The sequence below is a fragment of the Glandiceps talaboti genome, chromosome 7 (genome assembly GCF_964340395.1).
Source record: "Glandiceps talaboti chromosome 7, keGlaTala1.1, whole genome shotgun sequence".
NCBI classification, from domain to species: Eukaryota; Metazoa; Hemichordata; class Enteropneusta; family Spengelidae; genus Glandiceps; species Glandiceps talaboti.
In genome coordinates, this window is record NC_135555.1 from 16,610,517 (window position 1) to 16,633,477 (window position 22,961).

The 22,961-nt window shown below is 35.6% G+C and overlaps 1 protein-coding gene across 2 annotated transcripts in view; it reads left to right on the forward strand.

Annotated features, from left to right (window-relative positions):
• Positions 1-22,106, forward strand: part of LOC144437849 (protein naked cuticle homolog 1-like) — a 44,380-nt gene extending 22,274 nt beyond the window's left edge. Inside the window, exons 4-8 of one of the 2 annotated variants that reach the window (XM_078126877.1) lie at positions 10,409-10,478; positions 12,193-12,311; positions 19,939-20,034; positions 20,433-20,797; positions 21,262-22,106. In XM_078126877.1, the coding sequence (XP_077983003.1) occupies positions 10,409-10,478; positions 12,193-12,311; positions 19,939-20,034; positions 20,433-20,797; positions 21,262-21,967 (1,356 nt within the window). In that variant the 3' untranslated portion in view covers positions 21,968-22,106. Of the gene's footprint in view, positions 1-10,386; positions 10,479-12,192; positions 12,312-19,938; positions 20,035-20,432; positions 20,798-21,261 lie in introns of both variants that reach the window. The other variant, XM_078126878.1, reaches the window with a different exon arrangement.
• The last annotated feature ends 855 nt before the right edge of the window (positions 22,107-22,961 follow it).

Genomic DNA, 22,961 nt, shown 5'->3' on the forward strand with positions numbered 1-22,961 from the left:
TTTGATAATGGTAGTAGGAAGAGGTTTGTGAGGCATTTTTACTGGAATTCCCGTAAAATTTTGTGGTTAGCATTAAATTTACACAATTTTCCTGAGCTCTTTGCTGTGTGTGTGATTTCACGACCTTTGGAAAAGCCTGGTTGGTATATATTCAAGAGCAAATTCAGAGGACGATTTGAGAAATCTTACAAAGATATTCTGTAAACCAAAGGGAAATTAAAACAAAATAGCTGTTAGGAAATTTTCCTCAAATAATTTGTAGCGTGTGTGAAGTAAATTTACCATGAATTTGTTATTTGGAATTGACTATGTAAAAACAAAAAATTGAACAAAATGGCTGTAAGAAAATGTTTTCTTCAAAATAAATCATAGCCCCGTGTGAAGTAAATTAGCCATAGTTATGTGGAATTGAAATGTTATAAAAACAAAAAGTTGAAACAAAATGGCTGTGAGAAAATTTACCTCAAATAATTCCTTGCCAGTGTAAAGTAAACATGCCATTGTTGTGTGGAATTGACTATTTAAGTAGTCAGTCCATGCAAGACTTCAGCTGCCATGTGTAATTGCTGGCTTTGCCTTGAATCCGTATACTGCGAAAAGTTATTTAGATTAATCAGATTTAATAATGTGCGATATGTGTTATTGAATGGGTCGAGTCAATTGGATCGCAAGATAACATGTAACCTTTTCATAGCAATACCACCAACCTACATGCAATTATTTGTATTTGGTAAAAAAAAATATCAAACTGGAAAAAACCCAAAATGATTACCTACACATGTATTGTGTTACATATTCTTCTATTTTTCTCCAAAATTAAAGTGTAATTTTCTGAAAATTTGAATTTTTTTGTAAAATTTGATCATGAATTTTTTGGCGGGGAAAAAGTCCTAAAGAGATTAGTAGAGAGAATGAATCATCATGATCAATTACTCATGTCCATTTTGTGCTGCCAGGAGCTTGATGCGCTAATGCAACTGTATGGAGAAGTCAGTACTCAACGTTATGATTTGAGTAAACTGTAGTATATAGCTTGCACACATTTTATGGAATGTTTGAGTTATTAGCCTACTTCAATATCAAGCTGTAATCTGTGTTTTTGTTAGCATACAGAGACTAGAAATCATAACATGTTTATGTGTAGAAAATTTCTTTTTGTATAATTCACTGCAATTTTTGTTTTTCATTTCATTGTTTCCCTAAATGGAAACTATTGTCCTTAATATTTTGAGGGCCACCAGAGTGACTGCGTTCTGTTTGTTAGAGTTGAATGGAATTTTTAGTCATTTTTCTGTTTTATGTATAGAAAAAGATGGTTTCCTATTCATAGAACATGTGAAATTCTTTTAGATACATACACTGATACATTGTTTTGTACAAATGTACAACTTCATCTCAGTTATGTTTCTTGTCTGCAAGAGCACTGGTAACATCAAAATGTTGTAAAGTAAATACACTTTAGAAAATAAATATCTTAAACTTCTGATTTTTTTTGGTCAAGAAAACCTTAATTCATTCTCAGATGAAACTATAAAAAAATGAGTATTCCCTACATACAAATTTTTGAAATAGAGTTGAAAATGTTATCAAAATTAAGCCATTTTAGAATCCAATATGGCCGCCAAACTTTCATACGACAAAGTTTGGAGAGATTTGAACAGTTTCATTTTCAGGAAAATTTGTCTTTTAGATGCACTCTACCTTGACGAATGAAAGGAAAGTATCCTCGTGACAATTACAAATTTCATTTTCATAATTTGAATTGAGCCTTCATGACTCATTATGATAAAATTGATATTTCGTGTAAATTAATCAAGTAATGATTATGATTTGCTAATAAAGTTATGATAAGAAAAAGTGATAGTGGCAGAAGTTGGAATTTGAGTCTGCTAATTATGGAAGTCACACGTGGTCGTATGGCATCATTGTCGAAATTCAATAAAAAATGTTGTAAATTGAACAATTAAAACTGATTGGAAACGCAATGGGGAAAAAATTATTATCGCGTGTTGTCATGTTTGTTTTTGTTTTATTTGTGCTCATAACACGTTAGACAGACCACAGTCAGTAGGTACACGTGTACATGTCATATTTACGAAACAAGGGAAAAACTCTGAATAACTACAAATTGTGCAAATATCCAAAAAATGCCAAAATTTGTAAAATTTCCAAAATTCGACATCTGCTTTCTAGACCAGTTTGGGCGTTGCACGCACTTTATGATCATGCCTGTGACACTTTTGTTACCATACACTGCAAAAGTAAACAATAACTCGTGTCGAACAGGCCAGCAGAGATGATGACACAATTAAAAAAAATTGTGTTTTGTGTATTTGATTTTAATTGTTATTATATATGGCAACAATTTAGCAATATAAACAAATAAATAATTTAACTGAAAATTTATGATTTTGATTGTGTAAATTGAAGGTGGGTTGGGTGGGGGGGGGGAGGGTTTATAAAGTGTAATATGAAACATATGGTAATCCTCTTTATATAGGTATTAAAATCCCTTCCTATCTCTTATCCTTAGGATTTAACATTAATGTACAGCTTAATAGATATTGTAAATGGTTTGGAAGTAATATGGTTCCATTTTGATTTTTGACATTCATGTATTGGTTTGACAGTTCAATTTATAAACACATTTTAAAAAGGAGAATATTTTCTGTTTTGCTAGATGTGTGTTTGGATTGGAGGGGTACTTGGAATAGGAGAGGGAAGTCGGTACTTGGGTATGGATGGGTGGTTTGTTTGGTGCGAGTGCATTTGTATAGGTGGAATTGATTAACATATATTTGCATGTACATTTGTATATATATATATATATCATGGAATGAATATTACGGTATATGGTTGTGTTTTGGGGGGTTGGGGTAGGGATGTAGTCAGTGTGGTGTAAAACACGTCTGGCGTGAGTGGAGGTGTACAATGTAAATGGTAACGGTACTGTATAAGAACTAAACTACTAAGGTAGGGAGTGGTGGTAGTAGTAGTGTGGTACTGAGCTATGGGTGGGATAGTGTGGGTACATTTGTGGAATTTATGGCGGTGGGCATATGTGTGCATATTGTATAACATGGATGGGTAAAGATATGAGGTTGTTTGTGGTGGGATGGGATGGAATTTAATTCCCACCACCATCACCACCACCACCCACCACCCACCACCACCCACCAAGATATTGGAAGCCAGAAAGTGTATTCCTAAGATAACCCGGAATATGCACCATTAATAATCACAAGGACTCAGAGAAATTATTCACAAAATTCTCCTTTTTGAAAACTATGCGGATGATATTGCACCCTTATTTCTACACTCTTTTTCAGATTTGAACAATACATGTACATCGTATAATATAACTTTATATTGACTGTATGTGTGTTATATCATTTCATTGCCATTAAAAAAGGTTTTACAGCAAGTGAATTTTTCATACATGTACCTGTTTAGAAATTTACTGGCGGGAACATAAAAATTGTAATTAATTTTTTTTCCATTTCTATGGATCACAATTTTTGGAGTAGGTGCATTATTTTTCTTTCTTTTTTTTTCCTTTTCTTTTTGAAAGCTGAAGAAAATTAAAGAGATAATTTATTATTCATCTTTCTAAAGCAGGTGATGTGATCAGCAAAATAAAAACGTGTCGTCATTTTTATGTGGGTCCATTAGTCACATACAGAAAAAGGTAGTAAAAATTTTATGTGTCTTATCTCGGTCTGGCGACTTGGAGATTTTTTTTTTTTTTTTTTACAAGTGTGGCATTTTCCCCTCCCTTTCTTGTTGAATTCTGCAGGGTTTGGTATGGAATGTGGCCATGATAAGTGACTGAATGAGCACCATAACTCAGGAAGCAAGGTTTTCTTTTTCTTTTTTTTGCAACAGACGGGACTGTAAAACACTAAATTTTTTATGACTTTTATCCAGGTACATGCTTGCACCAATTGAAGGTCACCGTATATATGAAGAGAAAGGCCCCAATCACTGATTTATTGAAATTGCTTGTCAGTGGTGGCCTTATATGTTTATTGCTCATAGTTCGTTTTAACCCTTTCAGGACTAGAAACTTTCACGCCAAAATTTTTGAACAATAATTCTTGTTTCTCTGTAATTTTTGGAAAAAGATCAACTTTATTTTAGATCAGAATTCAAGAAATATTACTTCCCAATGAAGTAATATTCTTAAATTTTAGAAAATGTTCTTACAATCAAGTTTCTATTTATTCCAATGTCGTCTCTAGGAATGAAAGGGATAAACCCACAAAATTAAAGTGTAGTTGTTAGTGAGTTCTATCGAATTATTGTTAACAATCTGACATTAAGTGAATATTGAATCGTGAAAATAAATATGTCCACATATTGTCACGACTACAGTGTATATAATTTGGAACAAATTTGTTTCTTTTTTTTTTTTGCATGTAAAATCTAAGTTGCATGTATGATTGCACATGTGCATAATATATCAAATCGTCCATCACCATTTGAATTTTCTGTGTAAGATTTTATCGGTACACCATTTGAATTTGAATATTTGGGCAAATTAATTGTCTTCATGTTAACGTAAGAAAATTCCTCTTTTCTACGCCTGTACATGTATGTACTCATAAACTATATAATCACACAAGTTTAAAAAGAATGCACAACTGCTGTTCCGATTAAACTAGATAATTTTTTATTCATTATCTCTGGTTTTATGTATTATGTAAGTCATGGTATTTAGGTCAGCAGTATGGAATATAAAAATGTTGAACTATTACCTCTGTTACTGTTACATTTTATTCTTATATAAATGAGGCTGTGTAAACTTGCACATCCATGTAGTAACCCCCCCCCCCCCCACCCACCCACCCACCCACCCACCCACCCACACACACACACACACACACACACACACACACACACACACACATCATTCACAGGCTGGTATTTCAATCATGCTCCATTTAGTATTTGTTAGCCAAAATGAGAAAAAGTACTTGGGGGGGTGAATGGAAGGGGGGTTGAGTGGATGAACTGATAGTTAAGGCATAACATGAGGTATCACAGGTTAATAACCAAATGTTTGGGTTTAATTGCTGTAGGTGTCACATACAATGTAGATATTCAGCAAAATCTGTCAAAGTGGAGCAGCTAGGATAAATATATGCCACTGATCTGATTTCATATTTCAAATAAAACAAAAAACATAACTCATGTCGCAGTTCTGAGTTTTGTAATGATTACAGCATAATATGATATCAACAGCTTTTGTAAAGTAAAAAAAAAATGAAGTATACTCGAGTGTCACTTATGCTGGTTCAACATGTACAGTTGTTTACATTATGGCTATTACGTGTCAGCCACAGCAGTTAATATTTTTGTGTTTCTGACAGAAGTTTAGACAACGTTGTGGATTTAAAAACAGTGTTGAAGTTTTAGGGATCAGAGTCCAGAATTCATGAAAATGGAGAGTTTTTTTGATGTTTTTGATACTGTTTGTGGTGGAATTGAACTTGGTGCATTTTGTAGGATGAAATGATGTTGGCTGTTGTGTGTGACGACAGTGGCCAAGGTGCAATTAGCTAGTCTTTCAGGTCTATCTGAAAGGCTTAGAAAGAGTTGTTTGTTGACATGCACACATTTGGCATGTTAAAACGACAAAAGCCGCATACAAAGAAACAGTGCTGTCAGTAAGGGTGAAAGCCATCACATTATGCAGTTTTTCAATTAACTCCCAATAGCTACCATGTTGCTTACGCTTAACGAAGGCTTCATTTGCATTCCATATACTGTAATTGTGTAATACGTTCAGCAAAGTCGGGGAGGAAAGTATGTTTGTTTGAACGCAGAAAACTACACAGTAGTAAGCTGTGTGCGCAACGGTTTAGATGCTTTACAACAGCCTTGGCTATTTCGCCGCCAAATTCCGTCGTTGATCGGTTGATCAGTAGTGTAAAGGAACCCCCCACCAGTTTGGCACCAGCTTATGTGGTGTTGGCAAGTTCCTTGCATGCTAGGTACTTCTAATCCCATCATGGGGCGCCCCAAGCATGGAGAACAATATCTGTGTAAACACAGTTCGAACTGTAGTGTGTTCCTCCGTCTTTTTTTTTTTAACTGCAGTCTAAAACACAGTACACACTGTGTGTAATACTTGAATGGCTATGAACAAGAGTATGTTTTTGTAGACATTGAGTTTGTCAAATGCAAAGAAGACTCTCGTTCTAAAAGTGATTGTCCATCTTTGGAACAGATATTTTTTAAGTACCATTCATGTACTGTTCATTTCAAGTTTTGTAAACTTCTTAATTTGAAAAGTTATGGTATGAGTTTGTCAAAAAAAGAAGGGGAAGAAGGAATTTCATTATATTAACTGAGAGAAAAATGATAAAACTGTTTAGTATAACTGTAGGATGGTGTGTTAGATTTCAAGTTAGTGCTGCCATTCCAGACATGCCAGGCGAGGTGATAACTGTAATTACTTCCCAATAGGGTAGAACCCCCAATAGATTTTACTTCCTATTATGTCTTAGGCATTATTTTTCGAACAGTTCAGAAATTGGCAAGCATGGTAGATCATGATGAAGTGAAAACCTACGAACAAGAGCAGAATTCAAGTTCATTTTGGTTCCAGATTTGACTTAGTGCTGCTTTGATGGCCATTTGAATTCTAGAGTCGACTTTAGTCCTGTGCTTGCAGATGGGAGTATTGAAGTTGGAACTTGATTCTTACATTCCCTAGAACTCTTTGCCAGACGAATCAGAATCGAGTCCTGACAGATTCAATCTGCAAGCAGGAATCAACCGATAAAACTTGGGATTATTAGCGCCGTCATGATGTGGCAGTTATTCTTATATATTTTTGAAACATTTTCAAACTTTAAATAGGTAGTAGGAACATTCTTCAAAATATTGGTGTAAAAGTCAGGATAGTTGACAGTTGAATAATATTGAAAAATGAGAAAAAAAGAGATACATGTAAACCATGTGTTGCTTGTCACTTTGTTTTCATACAGTACTACTGTTACAGGTATCTGATATGGATACTACATTTTTTTTACTCATCTAAAACTAAATCTTTTACATTCACGAATGAATTACTGTTTTAAACATTATTTTGAATGAATTTCAAAAAAAGACATGTTAAAAGGAGTTCATAAATTTTTTACAGAAAAATCAAATGCTTTGGTTGTATTTTATGATGGCTAGTATGTAGTACATGAAGAATTGGGGGTCAGGGAACATTCTTGTGTTGTGGGGACAGAGGACAATACTTCCTTGTGGAGGAGAGGAAATGTTGTGTGGTTAGAGGGGTGGGGTGACTTGCTTTGGAGGAAAGGATACCTTCTTGGGGGAGAGAACATTGTTTTTGAGGAAAGGTTACTTTCTTGGGGGAGAGGACACTTGTTTTGGAGAAATGGACCCTTTTAATGTGGAGAGAGGAGATTTTTAATGTGGGAGGGAAAGTGTTCTTTTGTGGTTGAGGGAGAGGACACTTCCTGTTGTGGCCTACATCGTGATTCATTTGTGGATGAGGTTCTTTTCACAGATCTCAACATGCAAACAGCATGAAACGATGTTTTTCTACTAGAGTAAAAAATGTGCCTGAAGCAGTGAAGACTCTCAAAGCAAGACTATGTCTGAGTGGGTCTAACCGAATAGATCTCGTGCTTCGTTGAATTTCTTGTAGTTTCTTTTGTGAGGCCGAATGAAAACCCTACATTTTCCTCTAGGAGTGGAGCTTTAGCATGTATGAAATGCATTGTGAGGACAAAGAAAGAATTTACATTCATGCAATGGCCCCCACTGCTAAAACTGCAGCTAAATCGACCACCCTTTATTCTTAGTCAGTAAACAATTCCATTTTTTCAAAACAAAACCCTAAGTGAAGTTGGTAGAGGTTTAATGAATTTAGCCAAGCTTATACAGTATTGCTTTGCAAGCACATTTTCAGCATGGTTTCAGCTCTGGCCATTTCAGGCATGTTTGAAGCTCCGATGAGTGAAAAAAAAATTGTCTTTCTTTTTTTTTTGACTCCTATTTGAAAGAAAATATGGTTATAGCCAAGGGATATTTGTTCCTTGTTTAGCAAAAACCATTTCTAGAGGTAAAATTTGTCATTTTATGGGAAAAGAGGCAAGTGAAGGGCTCTATTATTGGTGGAAACTCCACAGTTATGTTTCTGAGGGGTATGCATTCCAGTCAAATACAAGCTTAAATGTAGCGTTTTATTGGAAGATGTTTAAAGCTTGCAACCAATGCAGGCTATGACAGGGCCATTCTTTTCTAGAGATTAAAATTCTGTAAAACAAGACGGGCATGAATTAAAGGTTAAAGTCAGGGTACAAATATTTGGACTCAGTTTTGTGTGATGAAATATTAGTGAGTTCCTGTGTTGTTCAATTTCATACATGTAGATAGCATCATAGTTAAAAGTTAGACCACATCTGGTCAAAAGTCCCACAATCAGCACAAAAAGTTGTTCATCCAGTCAGTGAATCCCAAGTGTTATAGTGATGTTAATAGTGTATAAGTAGCATCTTGAGCTGACAAATATACCATATTTGGACATTACATGACTGCCCCAACAAACACTAACTTTATGAGGGACTGTGTTATTGGTTAGAATTTTGTGATTGACTAACAAAGTCATGATGTTAATGACTGTGTGGGTGGCTGTGAATGAATTTTAAATTTCATCTCATGCACATCAGGACTTCTAGAGTGACAACTTTGACTAGACTGTGTGAGTGGAGGTGTAAATGATAACGATACCATATAGGGACTAGGCTGGCTTTAGCTTACCTTGAAAGTCTTATGGGGTTCACCATATTGATTTAGTCTATTCAGTAACAAATACAGTCTTGACCGCTATAGAATCTTGCCACTAATTACTGACAATAATTTCACCGTGATTATCTGGTTTAGGAGATGTCCCATACTCAATGAATTGCACCACTTGTACAAGGCTTTGTTGTCATCATAGATTAAGCTATTTCCATCTCAAGAACCCCCTTCAATCTGATCACGGCCATTGTTCGCCTTGCCCTTTAGTTGACCTTCGCCAAACGAGTTTGTTTACCACATAAACCAAGTAGGTGATTAGAAGAATTTTGACGCAAGCAAATTGAATGTGATAAAAACGAATATGATACAGGAAGTCTAAAATATGCTACAAAAGGGTTTGGACACAAATTGAAGATAATAAAAAAAGGATTTGATGACGCAAGTCAAAATAAACGGCAAAATACATGAATTTTGACACAAGTTGAACACTTTATAAATGAATTTAATGCAGGAAATCAACTTAAGTACACAAAATGTATGAATTTTTGACAAAAATTAAATAATGTAAAAATGAATTTGTTGCAGGAAGTGAAAATATATGACAAAGTACAACACCTTTTATGCAGATTAATAAAAAAATAGATGAATTTGACACAGGATGTCACAACATACTGAGAAACACATTTCAAACTCGGCAAGCACTACTGGAAACGAAAACATTTTTTTTACATTCGAAGTTTTTTTTGTCTTTCCTTAGAATAGTTACACTTTGACCATTTCTAAGTTTGATTTTATGTATTTGAAACTGTCATATATCAGAATTACACAATTATTGCCCAGTTCTCATGAAAAAAGTCTGTCAAAAATAACTTTGAAAATTTGAGATGTCACTATGTCATATGGTCATTTTCTGTTGGCTTGGTTTTGAATTTTCCCATAGTATAATGTGTACATACAGCTGAAACAAAAAACCAACAATGATATATAAAATTGACCATGTGTATTCATGAGAAAATACAATTCTAATGTATTAATCTCATTCGCATACAGTATACATGTAACAAATACATTATGTACAATTCATTTGGCAGAGTAAAAAAAAAACATTTCGACCAGCATTTCTTTGAAAAACACAGTATACAGTGAATAGTATCATATTTAAGAAGTCGTTGTATTTTAGTACATAGAACCCAAAATAAGCATTTTTGAAAAAATATGGTGGTCGCTTTAATACAAGACTAATGAGTTGAACTCTAGAGGGCGCTTTTCATGTTTATTTTTGGCAACTGCTTGCTGAGTGTGGAAGATAAACATTTTGAACCTGTAATGCTGCTGTTTGTGTTTGTGTGTGTGTGTGTGTATGTGTGATAAATTTTGATAATGACTCAAATATTACCAGATTTGAACATCTGTTTACAAATGGAAAACTCATTTTCAACAGATGTGAGTTATAAATGTGATAATAAACAAATAACAAAGATGTGCAAACAAATTACATTTGCCCAGGTGTAAACGGACTAATGTTTGTTGTATACATCCAATGAGAAGTGAGATCACTGACTAATCCCAGATATGTGTTGTTTTCATCCAATGAGAAGTGAGATAAATGACTAATCCCAGATGTTTTCTGTTGAACCAACAGCCAATGGGGAACGATGAAAGAGATGAAGATAAGCCAGTTGGATTTGCGGAAGACCAATGCAGATTAGAAGGTTAGTATTTGGGTCAGAGGTTTGAAATGCTAGAGGCTTGCATCTTATTCATAGACATTCATTGCTCTAAAAGTTTTAAGTTGTCAAATATGGTATACTTCAAAGTCAGTGTAGGTTGGGTATACACATTGGCTTAGCTCAGAGTTTACATTACCACAAGGCTAAATCAGAGTTTGTGCTCTGTAGATGGGCTGTGATGTCTATGAAGTTGCATGCTGTTTTTAACCTCATTTTGTGCCAGTTACTCTTCACTTCAGAACAGTGCAGTGGAGTGCAACACAGCACACCACAACACAGCACAGCAGTGTAGTACAGCACAGTGCAGTGCAGTGCAGTACAGTATAGTGCAGTACAGTGTAGTGTAGTGCAGTGCAATACAATACAGTACATGTACATCTAGTTATGTGTAGGTTAATAGCCCCCCCCCCCCCCCACCACACACATACACACACACACACACTCTCTCTCTCTCTCTCTCTCTCTCTCTCTCTCTCTCTCTCTCTCTCTCTCTCTCTCTCTCTCTCTCTCTCTCTCTCTCTCTCTCTCTCTCTCTCTCTCTCTCTCTCTCTCTTTACTGAATAGGCATCATATTTTCCCAACAGTAAACAGTCAAACCACTAAATTCAATGCTTTTTAGATACAGAGAATCAGACCGTGCGTTTGAAATGGCGGTTGTTGTATTCTATCTACCACAAGAAAGGATCCGATATCTTTGTACAGTGTCTTGTTTATTTAAACTGCAAACAAGGATATGTAACCCAGTTTCCGCTTAGTTCGGAATTTTGTGGCTGACGAAAAATGAAGTAAAACTGAGCCTAAAAACCGAGCACAGATGGTTTGAACACAGAACTGTAGAGAAAGACAAAAAAAAACGTTCCTCCAGTCTGTTTTGTCATCTATAATATCTACATGTACATGTAATGCAATACACGATATATAGTCAGAAATTGTAAAAACTTACTACATAGCCCAAGGGGGAATATCTGTTGAAATGGAAACAAATCCTTCCTTATTGTGGCTTTTAACATTATTAATGTATATATCAATTTCTCCTGGCTATCGGGTTCATACAGTGTACATATTAGTATTCCTGTCAGCTAGGAATTAAATTTTCTTCCCTTGGTAAAATATTTTTCAAAATTGGATTAAAAGTATCTAAAAAATAATTTCTCGTTGTGTGTACTTCAACATTATAAATCTGTAGGATTTACCTATTTGTGAATAATTTGTGTTGGATTTTTTTCATTTTGATTCTGAACGTAGTTTTGCTATTTTTTCCCGAATTATATCGTCTGCTGAAAGAATTCTATATCTTGATGATAGAAATTTGAGTGATTGCTATTTCTACCAAATGCATCAAAATCGAATTTAAAAAAATGTTGGTTGTTGAAAGAATGAAAAAAAAATGATTAGTATGTTTCAAACTTCAAAAGTCAATGAAAATCAAATCTAAAAAACAAGTTTGTTTTCAGCCTGACAAAAATATTCCAGTTTGTTTGGTGTACACTGCATCGTGTCTAAACCTTACAAATGAAAAAAAAAAAAATTGTCAGTGAATCCCGAATTTTCACTAGTTTGTGAATCTTGTTTGTATTCCCATAAATGTGTAATTAATTATAAGTGGCTACTAGAATTTGAGTACTGATCAGTAGAATTGTTTATTTTTCTGCCTTGTTTAATAGGTAACACGCGTCTGTTTATGTTTTGTTCTCAGTTGCACTGCCACCGGAAACATTGTCGGACCATGCCAATGTAGCGGTTTTTACAATTGACCGTTCCAATGACAGTGATTGTAAGCCACCCATTGGTAGCTCAGATAGATCAGGAATTAGTGTAAGTATTGGCTGAGATTCCCTTTTGCTGGCTTGTGTTATCATAGATTATCGGAAAGTATCTGTTTACTATGCCATGTTATCAGATTATCGGAAAGTATAAATTTACTGGACCATGTTATCGGAGATTATCGGAAAGTATAAATTTACTGGACCATGTTATCTGAGATTATCGGAAAGTTTCAATTTACTATACTGTGTTATGAGAGATTATGAGAGTGTCATTTTACTGTTCCATGTTATCAGAGTTTATCTCAAAATATGAACTTACTGGGCCATAATTATTGGAGATTATCGGAAAGTATCAATTTATTGGGCCATGTTATCGGAGATTATCGGAAAGTATCAATTTACTGGGCCATGTTATCAGAGATTATCGGAAAGTATCAATTTATTGGGCCATGTTATCAGAGATTATCGGAAAGTATCAATTTACTGGGCCATGTTATCAGAGATTATCGGAAAGTATCAATTTATTGGGCCATGTTATCGGAGATTATCAGAAAGTATCAATTTATTGGGCCATGTTATCAGAGATTATCGGAAAGTATCAATTTATTGGGCCATGTTATCGGAGATTATCAGAAAGTATCAATTTATTGGGCCATGTTATCAGAGATAATCTCAAAGTATAAATGTACTAGGTCATGTTATCAGAGGTTTTCATAAAGTATCAAATTTACTGTTCCATGTTATCAGAGATTATTGGAAAGTATCAATTTACTGGGTCATGTTATCAGAGGTTTTCATAAAGTATCAAATTTACTGTTCCATGTTATCAGAGATTATTGGAAAGTATCGATTTACTAGGCCAGGTTATTGATGAACATAAAATTTACATTATTGATACTCTATCTTTATTTTTGGCAAAAGTCAATTAACCGTTTGTGGTAACTTTCGATGACTTTCAATTTTTTTATCAGTCAATTTTTGTAAATTTCAAGATATTTGCAAACAGCTGAAGTTGATAAACATGTTGAATAGTAATGTAATCGTCATGATTTTATAAATTTTGGTGGTTTTTGTTGACGTCTTCAGTTTACAAACAAAATTGACACAAAATAATGTCACAAGCTCATAAATGTTGATATATTCTGTAATTTTTGTCAAAATCTGAAGTCGGATTTCATAAATATAGAGTCGAACATTTCTGAATTTTCTTCAAAGTCACTGTTGCCTCATGAAGACCACATGTAATTAGGCCTGTGACTTATCTTCCCTGTGTACACATCATCATTTGAAATGGTCCCCCCATGATTTCTCCCATGACATTGTCAAATTTCAGCTTCTCCACGGAGAGTCTTCCGGTATCTCTCCACTGGGAAACATGGATTTTCTCTTTCTCACTCAGTGTCTTTGTTTTGTTAACCCAAGCGACAGATTGTCTTGTCAATAATGCTGACAGCTGACTTGTTGATAAAACAACCTACCCCCCCTTAGGTCAACAGTCGGTAGTCTGATGAAAAGGAAATGTTTAGTTTATATAAAATTTTAAGTTAAAAGTCACCCTATCGACAATTTCCACTGTGCAGTTTTGTCAATAATGATGACAACTGACTTGTTGATGAAATTACAACCCACGCCCTTAGGTCATACTTATCAACTGTCTGTAGTTTTATGAAAAATAAAATATTTAGTTTATAAAATTTGAAGTTAAAAGTCACATCAATAATTCCAACTGTTCAGTTTTGTCAATAATGATGACAACTGACTTGTTGATAAAACAACAAGCCCACACCCTTAGGTCAACCTTCAGTAGTCTGATGTCTATAAAATTTGAAGTTAAAAGTATTGACAATAATAATAACGGCTGACTCGTTGATGAAACTACATATTCCCATCTTTAGGTTGTAGTTGTCAAACAAAGCATCACTATTTTGTTGGAAAAAAAAATGTGTACTTTAGAAAATTTGAGTTAAAAATAAACATATTGACAATTTCTGCTGTCAAATTTGATTGGCATTTCAGAAATTTTTATGAAAATTTCTCAAAATTTCACTTTTGCAAAATGACTATGAAAGAATTGTGTGTCGTGTTTAAATTTCTGCATATCGCACCTTCTAAACAAAATGGCTGACTAATACTAGTAAATTCCCTAAACACAAAATGGTATTTATACAGTCCTTCCCAATTTTAAAGATTTGATGTATTAAAAAGAATGACAGAACCAATTTCTTGAAATCTTTAAGTTCATGAAATCATTGTTATGAAAGGTTGCCCTTTTGAAATGAAAAATGAAAGTTCTGCTATCTTGTTTTCAATAAAATTGACAATCCCCCAGAGTTAGAAAAAATGACATGCAAATTATTCGGAAGCCATATTGGATTTTAAAATTTTGTAATATTCATATCAGTTTGACTGCTATTTAGAAAATTTGTATGAAAACTCACGATTTTTTTTTCTTGATTTTTGCTGAGAAATGGGTTGGACTTTTCAACAAGGAAAGTCAAAGACTTATTTTTATGGTTCATACTACGTAAAGTCAAACATGACGGGCAATCAAAAGCCACCCTTTGTCAAAACCACACGATAGGGGATTTATTTCAAGAAGCTACGTGTATGAACTTTACAAATCCATTGCGTCTTAAATTCACCACTAAGCCAGCCAGGTGATTAGTGCAAAAAGAGTAGGATTAAAACTTTTTAATCTACAGCCAAGCTTTTTTTTTAATCCAACAACTAGATCAAATGTTAGAAATGACGTGAGTTAAGCATTATGCTTCATGAAATGTTGATGTCAGCGAAGACAGTGTGATATATATCTATTGGGTTACGGGAAGGGATGATATGATTCTGTGTTGTAGCATTATTTATAGGTATATTTGGATTTGCTTATGTTTGACAGAAACCAATATACTGTTATTAATTTTACATGATGTACTAAGGGTAACTCTGATGCAGTTTTGCTTTGGAAATATATTCTTTCAAGTCTTTTGAACTCTCGTCCTTCCAGAGTTGGTAAATGTTCTTTCTGACGGAGTAACAATTAAGGACGCCAGCCTCTAGATTGAAATTTCTGAATACCCATCATACTCTCAACCACTTCATTTTTAAGCAAAAAATTGGCATCAAAGCAAACACCAGACCCTCAATATACCAGCTGTCCGGTCTCTAAGACCGGCAAATACAGGAGGTTCATCTGGCAGTTGAGCCAGTTCCAATGAAATTTTGGGAGAGAATACTGCAAGCATTTACTTCATATTCTGAAAGACTCATCAGTGTGGGAACATCTTTTAAGTAAGTTGCTCTATAAAAGGAGTGAAAATTAAAGAAGTACCCACTATGACAACTTGGTCTGTCGCTTTTCTTTTAACAGGATCCATTGCTTGTTGCTTTCCTTTAACGTTAGCAATTGTTTGTCGTGGCAAATCTGCCTGTACTGTGGTTTAGGGATACATAGCCCAGAGACATGGCTATCTGTCTCAATATACTGGTAAACTACATTGTTAAGTCAGATAGCTGTAGGTCTTAGAGCTAAGGGGTACTCATCGTAAAGAAAATTGGATGTCTTGCATACAAGCTGAATGCTTGCCACCAACATGTGTTTGTATTTTACCTTTTCCGATTCCCCCAACACATGAATTAGATCGTGTATTAGACAAAAACTGGTGTAAGTTTCTTCGTTGCTTAGTTTTACACGTACTGTGAATCAACAGCCAAGAGAAATATTTAGCTTTGGGAATCCCCAGTATCTCTAAGACCACCAGTCATGTTGTAAACAAAATGACCCCTCTGAAGTCCAGGTCTTCGGCCTCAGTGGAATTCTAATGAACAAAGTGGTTTTAGAAAAAGAAATGTGAAAGTTAAGATTTTGTGGATAAACTCTTGTTTGGATTCGGTAATTGGGGGATTAGGCCATTTATCGGGAATACTCAGGGTGATGCAGAAATAGCATTGATAGTGTTTTGTGTAGTGTGGGTTGAGTGGCGAGGCCTTTTCATACTGTTGTCTTGAGTGCCTTGTAACGACTTGAAAAGATCAAAAATAGCAACATTTGAAGCTCAAATACCAAGTGAATTTGGTGCTTTGCAGTAGAACCTCATTTGACAAGCAAGCATTCCAAGTGTCTCAGTGGTGTACCAAGTCCAGGAATGTAAGTGCTTCCTCTGAAGATGGCTTGTTGAGGAAAACTAGCTGTTAGAGTAGGCAAATGTCAAATTCAATGTCAGTTTAGTCTGATTAAATTGGCAGGCGGTGGATTGCAGTGACCAAATTACTCGCTTTTCTGATGAATTAGATATTTGATGATAATGTGGCCTGTAGTGATTGGCAGTTTTACACAGAGAACGAAAGTTTTTAAAGATGCTTTCGTTGAAATCGTAACAGGGCCAATTTTTAGAAAAGATTGGTCAGGTCAGAGATTAAAGAATAATATTTAGTATTGCAGCATTAGACAGCAAGATATAACGATAACTTCTAAGAAAATCATTTGTCTTTTGTTGACATTTTCAGATTTTTACCCTCACTTAAAAAAGAATTCAAGAATTCAATAATAGAATTTATGAAATAGGACTGTTTCTCAGAAATAGTTGTTATGGTAACGATGCCACAGGGGTGAGATTCATACATTGCAATAGTTATTTCTTGGATAGATCTCAACCACTCTTTTATAGTGTTACCATTGTATGCTGCGTGTGTGTGTTTGTTGCAAAGCACAATGCCGATTCAAACTCGGGGTCGAAAGAAGTACTTAAAGAGATTTTCTAATCGTAAGTTTGTGTGAATCCCAAAATACTCTGCCGTTAAGAGCTCTTCACACATGTTGTACAGCTGCAATATGTCTGCTTGAAAAAGAGGGGGAAAACCTACAGAATCTGTTTGCTCATATTGTCAAAGTTTTCAAGTGTTTGATATGTGTGTGTGAAGAGATGCGTTTAACAATCGCCAAGTGTTTCCGATTGGCCTTGCCCGTAGGTGTGTGCTTGTTTTGTATATTCGGCTTGGCTGCCAAGGAGGATGGAGTGGTGTTGTTAAGATGATGAAGCACTGTTTGTGTGTGTCTGAGTTGAGATGTTTGCCCCCACTTATGACCCATAAGGAAAGAACAAGTACGATTTCTCATCAGTGAGCATTGACAAAGGTTGCTCTAACCATGAGGTAGATTTTCTTTTCCACTCTCAAAACGAACTATATTTGGAATGACTTGAATAATCATATTGTAATACCGAACAAAAGAAAAAGTCGGAGGGTTTTGCAAGTGCCCGATAAAAATCTAAGAGGCCTTTGAGATTGTGCAGAAATGCTTTGAAAATAGCTATCAACACAAACTTGAAATGATAAGTTTTCTTTATAATTACTTGGTACTGTAGTGAACTTAGTGTAAAGAACGGCATGATGGGCGCCCTCGTGCAGTGGCCAACCTCTTTCAGAAGCTGATAGGCGTGGCATGTCATATCATACAGACTATAGTCACCCTAGTCTGTTTAAAATAAATAACTCAATTAAATAAATTAACATATTCATTAATATGTAGCATAATTAACATTAATTAAAGGGAGTTAGGCCTGATTTTGAATGGTTATTTATTTTACGTTATTTTTGTTTGATATGCAGCAGTAGATATTATTGCCAATATTTTTTCTTCATATAGTCTAGGGAATTACAAACGACCGAAGGAGTTTCGTTTAGTGACTTATAGATGCAAACCTTTTTTTGTCGTGTTTTCTGGCTAAATGAAGGAAAACATTAGTGAATAATATTATTATACCTCCTCAAGCATAATTTATAAAAAAAAAAAAATCATGAAAATAAGAATGATTTGGAACATATCACCTCATATTTCGATCACCTCAGAATGGAACCAGTGACGTAGTCACAGGTTGTTTTGATGTAGAACGACCATGTAGACTGTAAAATATGCCATGTTGTTCAGCCATATCAGGCTTCACGTGAGTGGCAGGTAGCTGATAGCGTGGCACAAATGTTGTATCTTGCAGACTTACACAATCAGGGTATATAAACCATATTTTCTGTTCAAAGACAATAACTTGGTTTGTGCATGGTATTACTCATTTTGTTTCAGTAATTAATGCATATTATGATATAATATAAACACTTAACAGTGGGTAAATGGGGAGTCAGGAAATAGCTTACATCTAGTCTGGGCCTGTCCCCTCACATATTTATATACAGGAATACATAGCAAGGTACTCAATATGACTCAAAATATATAATGTATTATGTACACAGGATTAGAATTAGCAGTTTATCAGTCATATTCAAGCATTGCTGGTAATTGGGAGGTACATCTATAGCATTGTAGTGTAGGCAAACTGCCAGTAACGATTTGACGACCTGATTTTTAGTGGTTCAATAAAAATATCAGGTGTGTAGTATAAAAGCATACGCTGAGAGCCGTCAATGTTATCTAGAGAATTTGTTCTCATTTCGGCCTGAATATGATACTTAAGAGTTTTCTGTTCAATATTTCATGTTCTGTTTATGTAGATAAAACTGACATCTCAAGTAGTCACATGGTTTTGTTACAGATACAATGGTGGTCCATATAGAATGAAATCAGCGGCATTAAAAATTTAGAGTTGGCTTGTCACTCGTTTGGACGTCAAGGAAAGTTGCATTATATGTGAATATACAGCCTTGGTGCTTAAAACTTTGTATAAATGTATAACACCTCTCGTATCCAAACATCCGTACTCGCAACTCTACTGTCTCTAAAGATACCGAACGTTGATTTTTAGACACGTCATTAATGCGCGTTATTGTTCGTAGTTCAACCCGGGTCCTCAGAAACAAAAAATATTTTATGAACAGAAGACATTTGTATTTGAGTTATTGTGAGGGGATGGGGAAGGTCAGGGTAGGATGCCCCCCCCCCCCCACCCTACCTTGATATTTAGTTATCAAAATATTTTTGAGAATCAATCCCTGTTACAGAGTAATATGATAATGATGAAAATTTTTGAAAAAATTTGTGAGTTACAGCAACTGTAAATGGCTCTTCCATACTGTGTGATGAGCGGAAGAATTGTCTTCAGAGGAGAATTAACTGATTTGTTTTGATAAAGAGTAGGGTGACAGTATCAGGTTTTGTCGCGATGTATCACTTTTACCCTTTACAACTTGAAATACTTGCCACCAGTGACCCACGGAATAATAACTGCAGATGTTGGCATAGCAAGAAGAGTTGTGGTGCAAAGGATTTTTTTTAGTCTCAAGCAGGTTGTCAGTGAATGTATCGAAAGTATGTTTTCGTATGGAAGAAATATAACAATGAAAAAAAAATTATGCAAATGAAATGCAAATACAGTGGTTTATACCGAGGAGTGTTGAGTAGTCTGTCTTGTATTTTAAGATCATAAGTCGGTATAAATGTGAAAGTACTGACACGGCTTTCCACATGGTTTCTCATTCTACAAAACCTTCCCCCACCTTGCCTCACTACATACAAACCCCCACCCCCCACCCCCTCCCCCTTATGTGTTGTACACACTACATTTCCGAAATCCCCCCTCCCCTCTCCCATACATCCAAAGTCTCCCTCCCCATACATCCGTACGTCAATGGTTATAAAGTCGTAGGAAAAGACATTGTTGATTGTTCATCCATCTTTGAGAAGAGACAATGCAAAGTTTTGTTCATATTTTTTTTTCATTTTTTGTCTATTTCAGGAATTAGAGTGTGATGTATCGGTGGATGACTCGGATAAGCAAGAATGGTGTTTTACTCTTTATGATTTTGATGGCCATGGAAAAATTACAAGAGAAGTAAGTAGATGTGTTTATGTTACACAGTTGAAAGAAAGGGGATCAGAAGAGCGCCCTCAATGGGCTGATCTTTCATTTTACCTGTCACTCAATATGCCACAGTCTGGTTATGAGAAAGACAAAAGATTGTGTAGTTTGGCCACTTGGTGTGCTGTTCCTAAACAAGTGAGGGTCATAATAGTTGAGTACTATAGCCTCCCTTAAAAAAAAATCTTTATTTCCAAGTGTTTCATTGCAACAGTTGGTTGCATTCTCACCCAATGAAAAAATTCTGTTTAAACTTTGTTTCAAATCAAATTCTTTTCATGAACTTTCAGGAGAGGTTATAGTCACTGTGTGATATTACAAAGATGTTACAAAAAAGCTTTGTTTTAATTCAACAATTCTTCCATTAACAGGATCTTGCAAGCTTAATGCACTCAGTCTATGAAACGGTTGGTTCAACAGTCCAACTGCCTCCCGCTGGAAGTAAAACATTAAAGCTTCGGCTCTCTGTTGTCCCAGAGCACAAAAGGGGAGGAGGGAAGACACCAGATAAAACAACCGAGGATAAAGAAAACAAGGAAAGAAAATCAGCTGAAAAGGTTGTCTTGCGATCAGTGAACAAATTCCATAGAGGACGCCGTCAGCGAGATCGCAAGGATGAGGAGGAATCACCGATTCAGAGAAGGCGGTCACGGTCAGACTCAGGTCAGAGGCATGAATTGACCGACATGCTGCATCGGAACGAAGATAAACATCCGCACAGAACTAGTCATTTAAGGTGAGGCAAACTAGTGCAGTTCATAGTAAAATTTATTCAGTCACCGACTGCAGCCTTTTTCCAAAAGAAGCATTGCACACGGTTGTTTCCGATGAAGGAAGATCTCCCAACTGATGCTTGTTGCATAGCTGTACAGTTACTACAACATTTTGTGGTTTCAAAGTGCAAAGCGCCCTCATTTTCCTTTCTTCCTATTTTTTTGTTTTCCATAAGCTTTTGAACATTTTGAATCTACCTGTTAATGTTACATGAGATTTAATTTGTTGCGAGATTGCAGTTACTTTCTGAGCAAAGTTATGTAAAGAAGTAGTTTTTTTTTTGTTTTTTTTTACAAAGTGATTGCTTTAGGGCTAATATACAATGGTACATACATGTACATGCAGTTAAAGAAGAATGTCATGCCAGGAAATCTGTAGTACTGTACATACAGTGAAATTATCGCGTCTTGTCTTGTTTCTTTGCAGGAGACATCACAGTGACCAGAGAGGTGCCTCAGCGATGGAGACGGACAGACGGCAGAAATATGCCAATAACAGGGATAACATTATGGATAGAGAAAGTAGGGATAGACGGAATCATTACTTGGACCTTGCTGGTGTGGAAAACTACACCAGTAAATTACAAGACAATTCAGTAATGATGCAGCCCAGGAACTTAACACAATGTCACCTCAGGTCTAAGTCCCACCATTGTGGTCGTAACAACGGGAATCATCATCATCATCACCACCAATCACAGCACAGAGGTCACCACAGGTCAAAGTCGCATGAACCTGCGAGTGTGCAAGTCAACGAAAAGTTTGTGCGCACCAAGACAAATGACTTCAAGTCGAGCGAGTTATATAAAAGACTTGTGGAAAGCCAACGGGCGAAATCAGGGCCTCATGTTCACGGACTCAAATTGCCAAAAAATGGGAACGAAGTTGCCATGGCAACTGTGCGACCAACAAGCTATCCGGCAAAAATTGTGACGAGTCCGACAGTGCACAAACGTTCACGGCACAGGGATCAAGTCAAGCAACAAATCACAAAGTTCGAACAAGAGTACACTGAGGAACAGACGCAGGAGAAACCCGCTGCAAATGTCTCGTCTGTTGTTCAGAGACACGAACATCATCACCATCACGAACACCATCATCATTATCACTACCACCACTACCATGAAACATAGCACCACCGATGGTAGATGAAACAAAAACAAAATTATTGACCACTGTAAATAAAGAAAGAATAAACACAGCCTATCTAGGTGATGCATTAAAAAAGTAATTTATGAAGAGAAAAAATTATTGGTATATTGTTAACCTCAAGTTATATTCTATAAAAATCCACAATGTGAATGGACAATAATTCCCTACCTTCATATAGTGTTGTGCAAATGACAAGAGTAAGTTGTTTCTTTTTATTTTATGAAGGTTGCCAGGGATATGGAAGAGCGCCCTCTGGTGACATCTTAAAAGGAGTTGTCATGAGCCGCCATTTTGTTTTATGTGTGCCAATTTTGTTCACCTCAAGGCACTTATCGTACACTTTCAGTTGTTTTCGTAAAAAAACCACACCAGAGCAATAGTAGTTCACATCACTGAATAATAATTGCTGCTTTGTAAATACTAGATTGGGAGACTTTGCTCTTGATCTTCATAATAGCGTCGAATAAGTTAAGATGATTGACAAGTCTGCCATTTTCTGCCAGAAACAAGGATACAAAATAATGCTAAATCAGTTGGGTTTTTTTCCCTTCTGGTTAAAAGCATGGATCTGCTTGGTTCTGGATTCAGTCATTTTTGTGTTGGATGGTAGTATGTGATTGGAAGACCCAAGTTGTATGTCACATTTTGCATGTCCTTATTTTATTTTTATTTTTATTTTGTATTTTTTTGAAATGCCAATGCCAAATGTTGAATATACTGGGAAAGGAGAGACCATTTACTTTGTATAAATAGTGTACAGTGCATACAATGCTATCATGGTATGTCATTGAGACGTTTTTTGATATGTAGCAAGCAGGGTTCTCCCCGTTTGCAGCACTGCTGGTCGGTTATATGTGGTTCGGATCTAAACTTAGAGCTTACATAGCTGAATCTAATTTTGCATTGAAATAGATTCATTCTACGTAAATAATGGAACTGATTTGTCGCAGCATGATTTTGACATCCCCATATCCC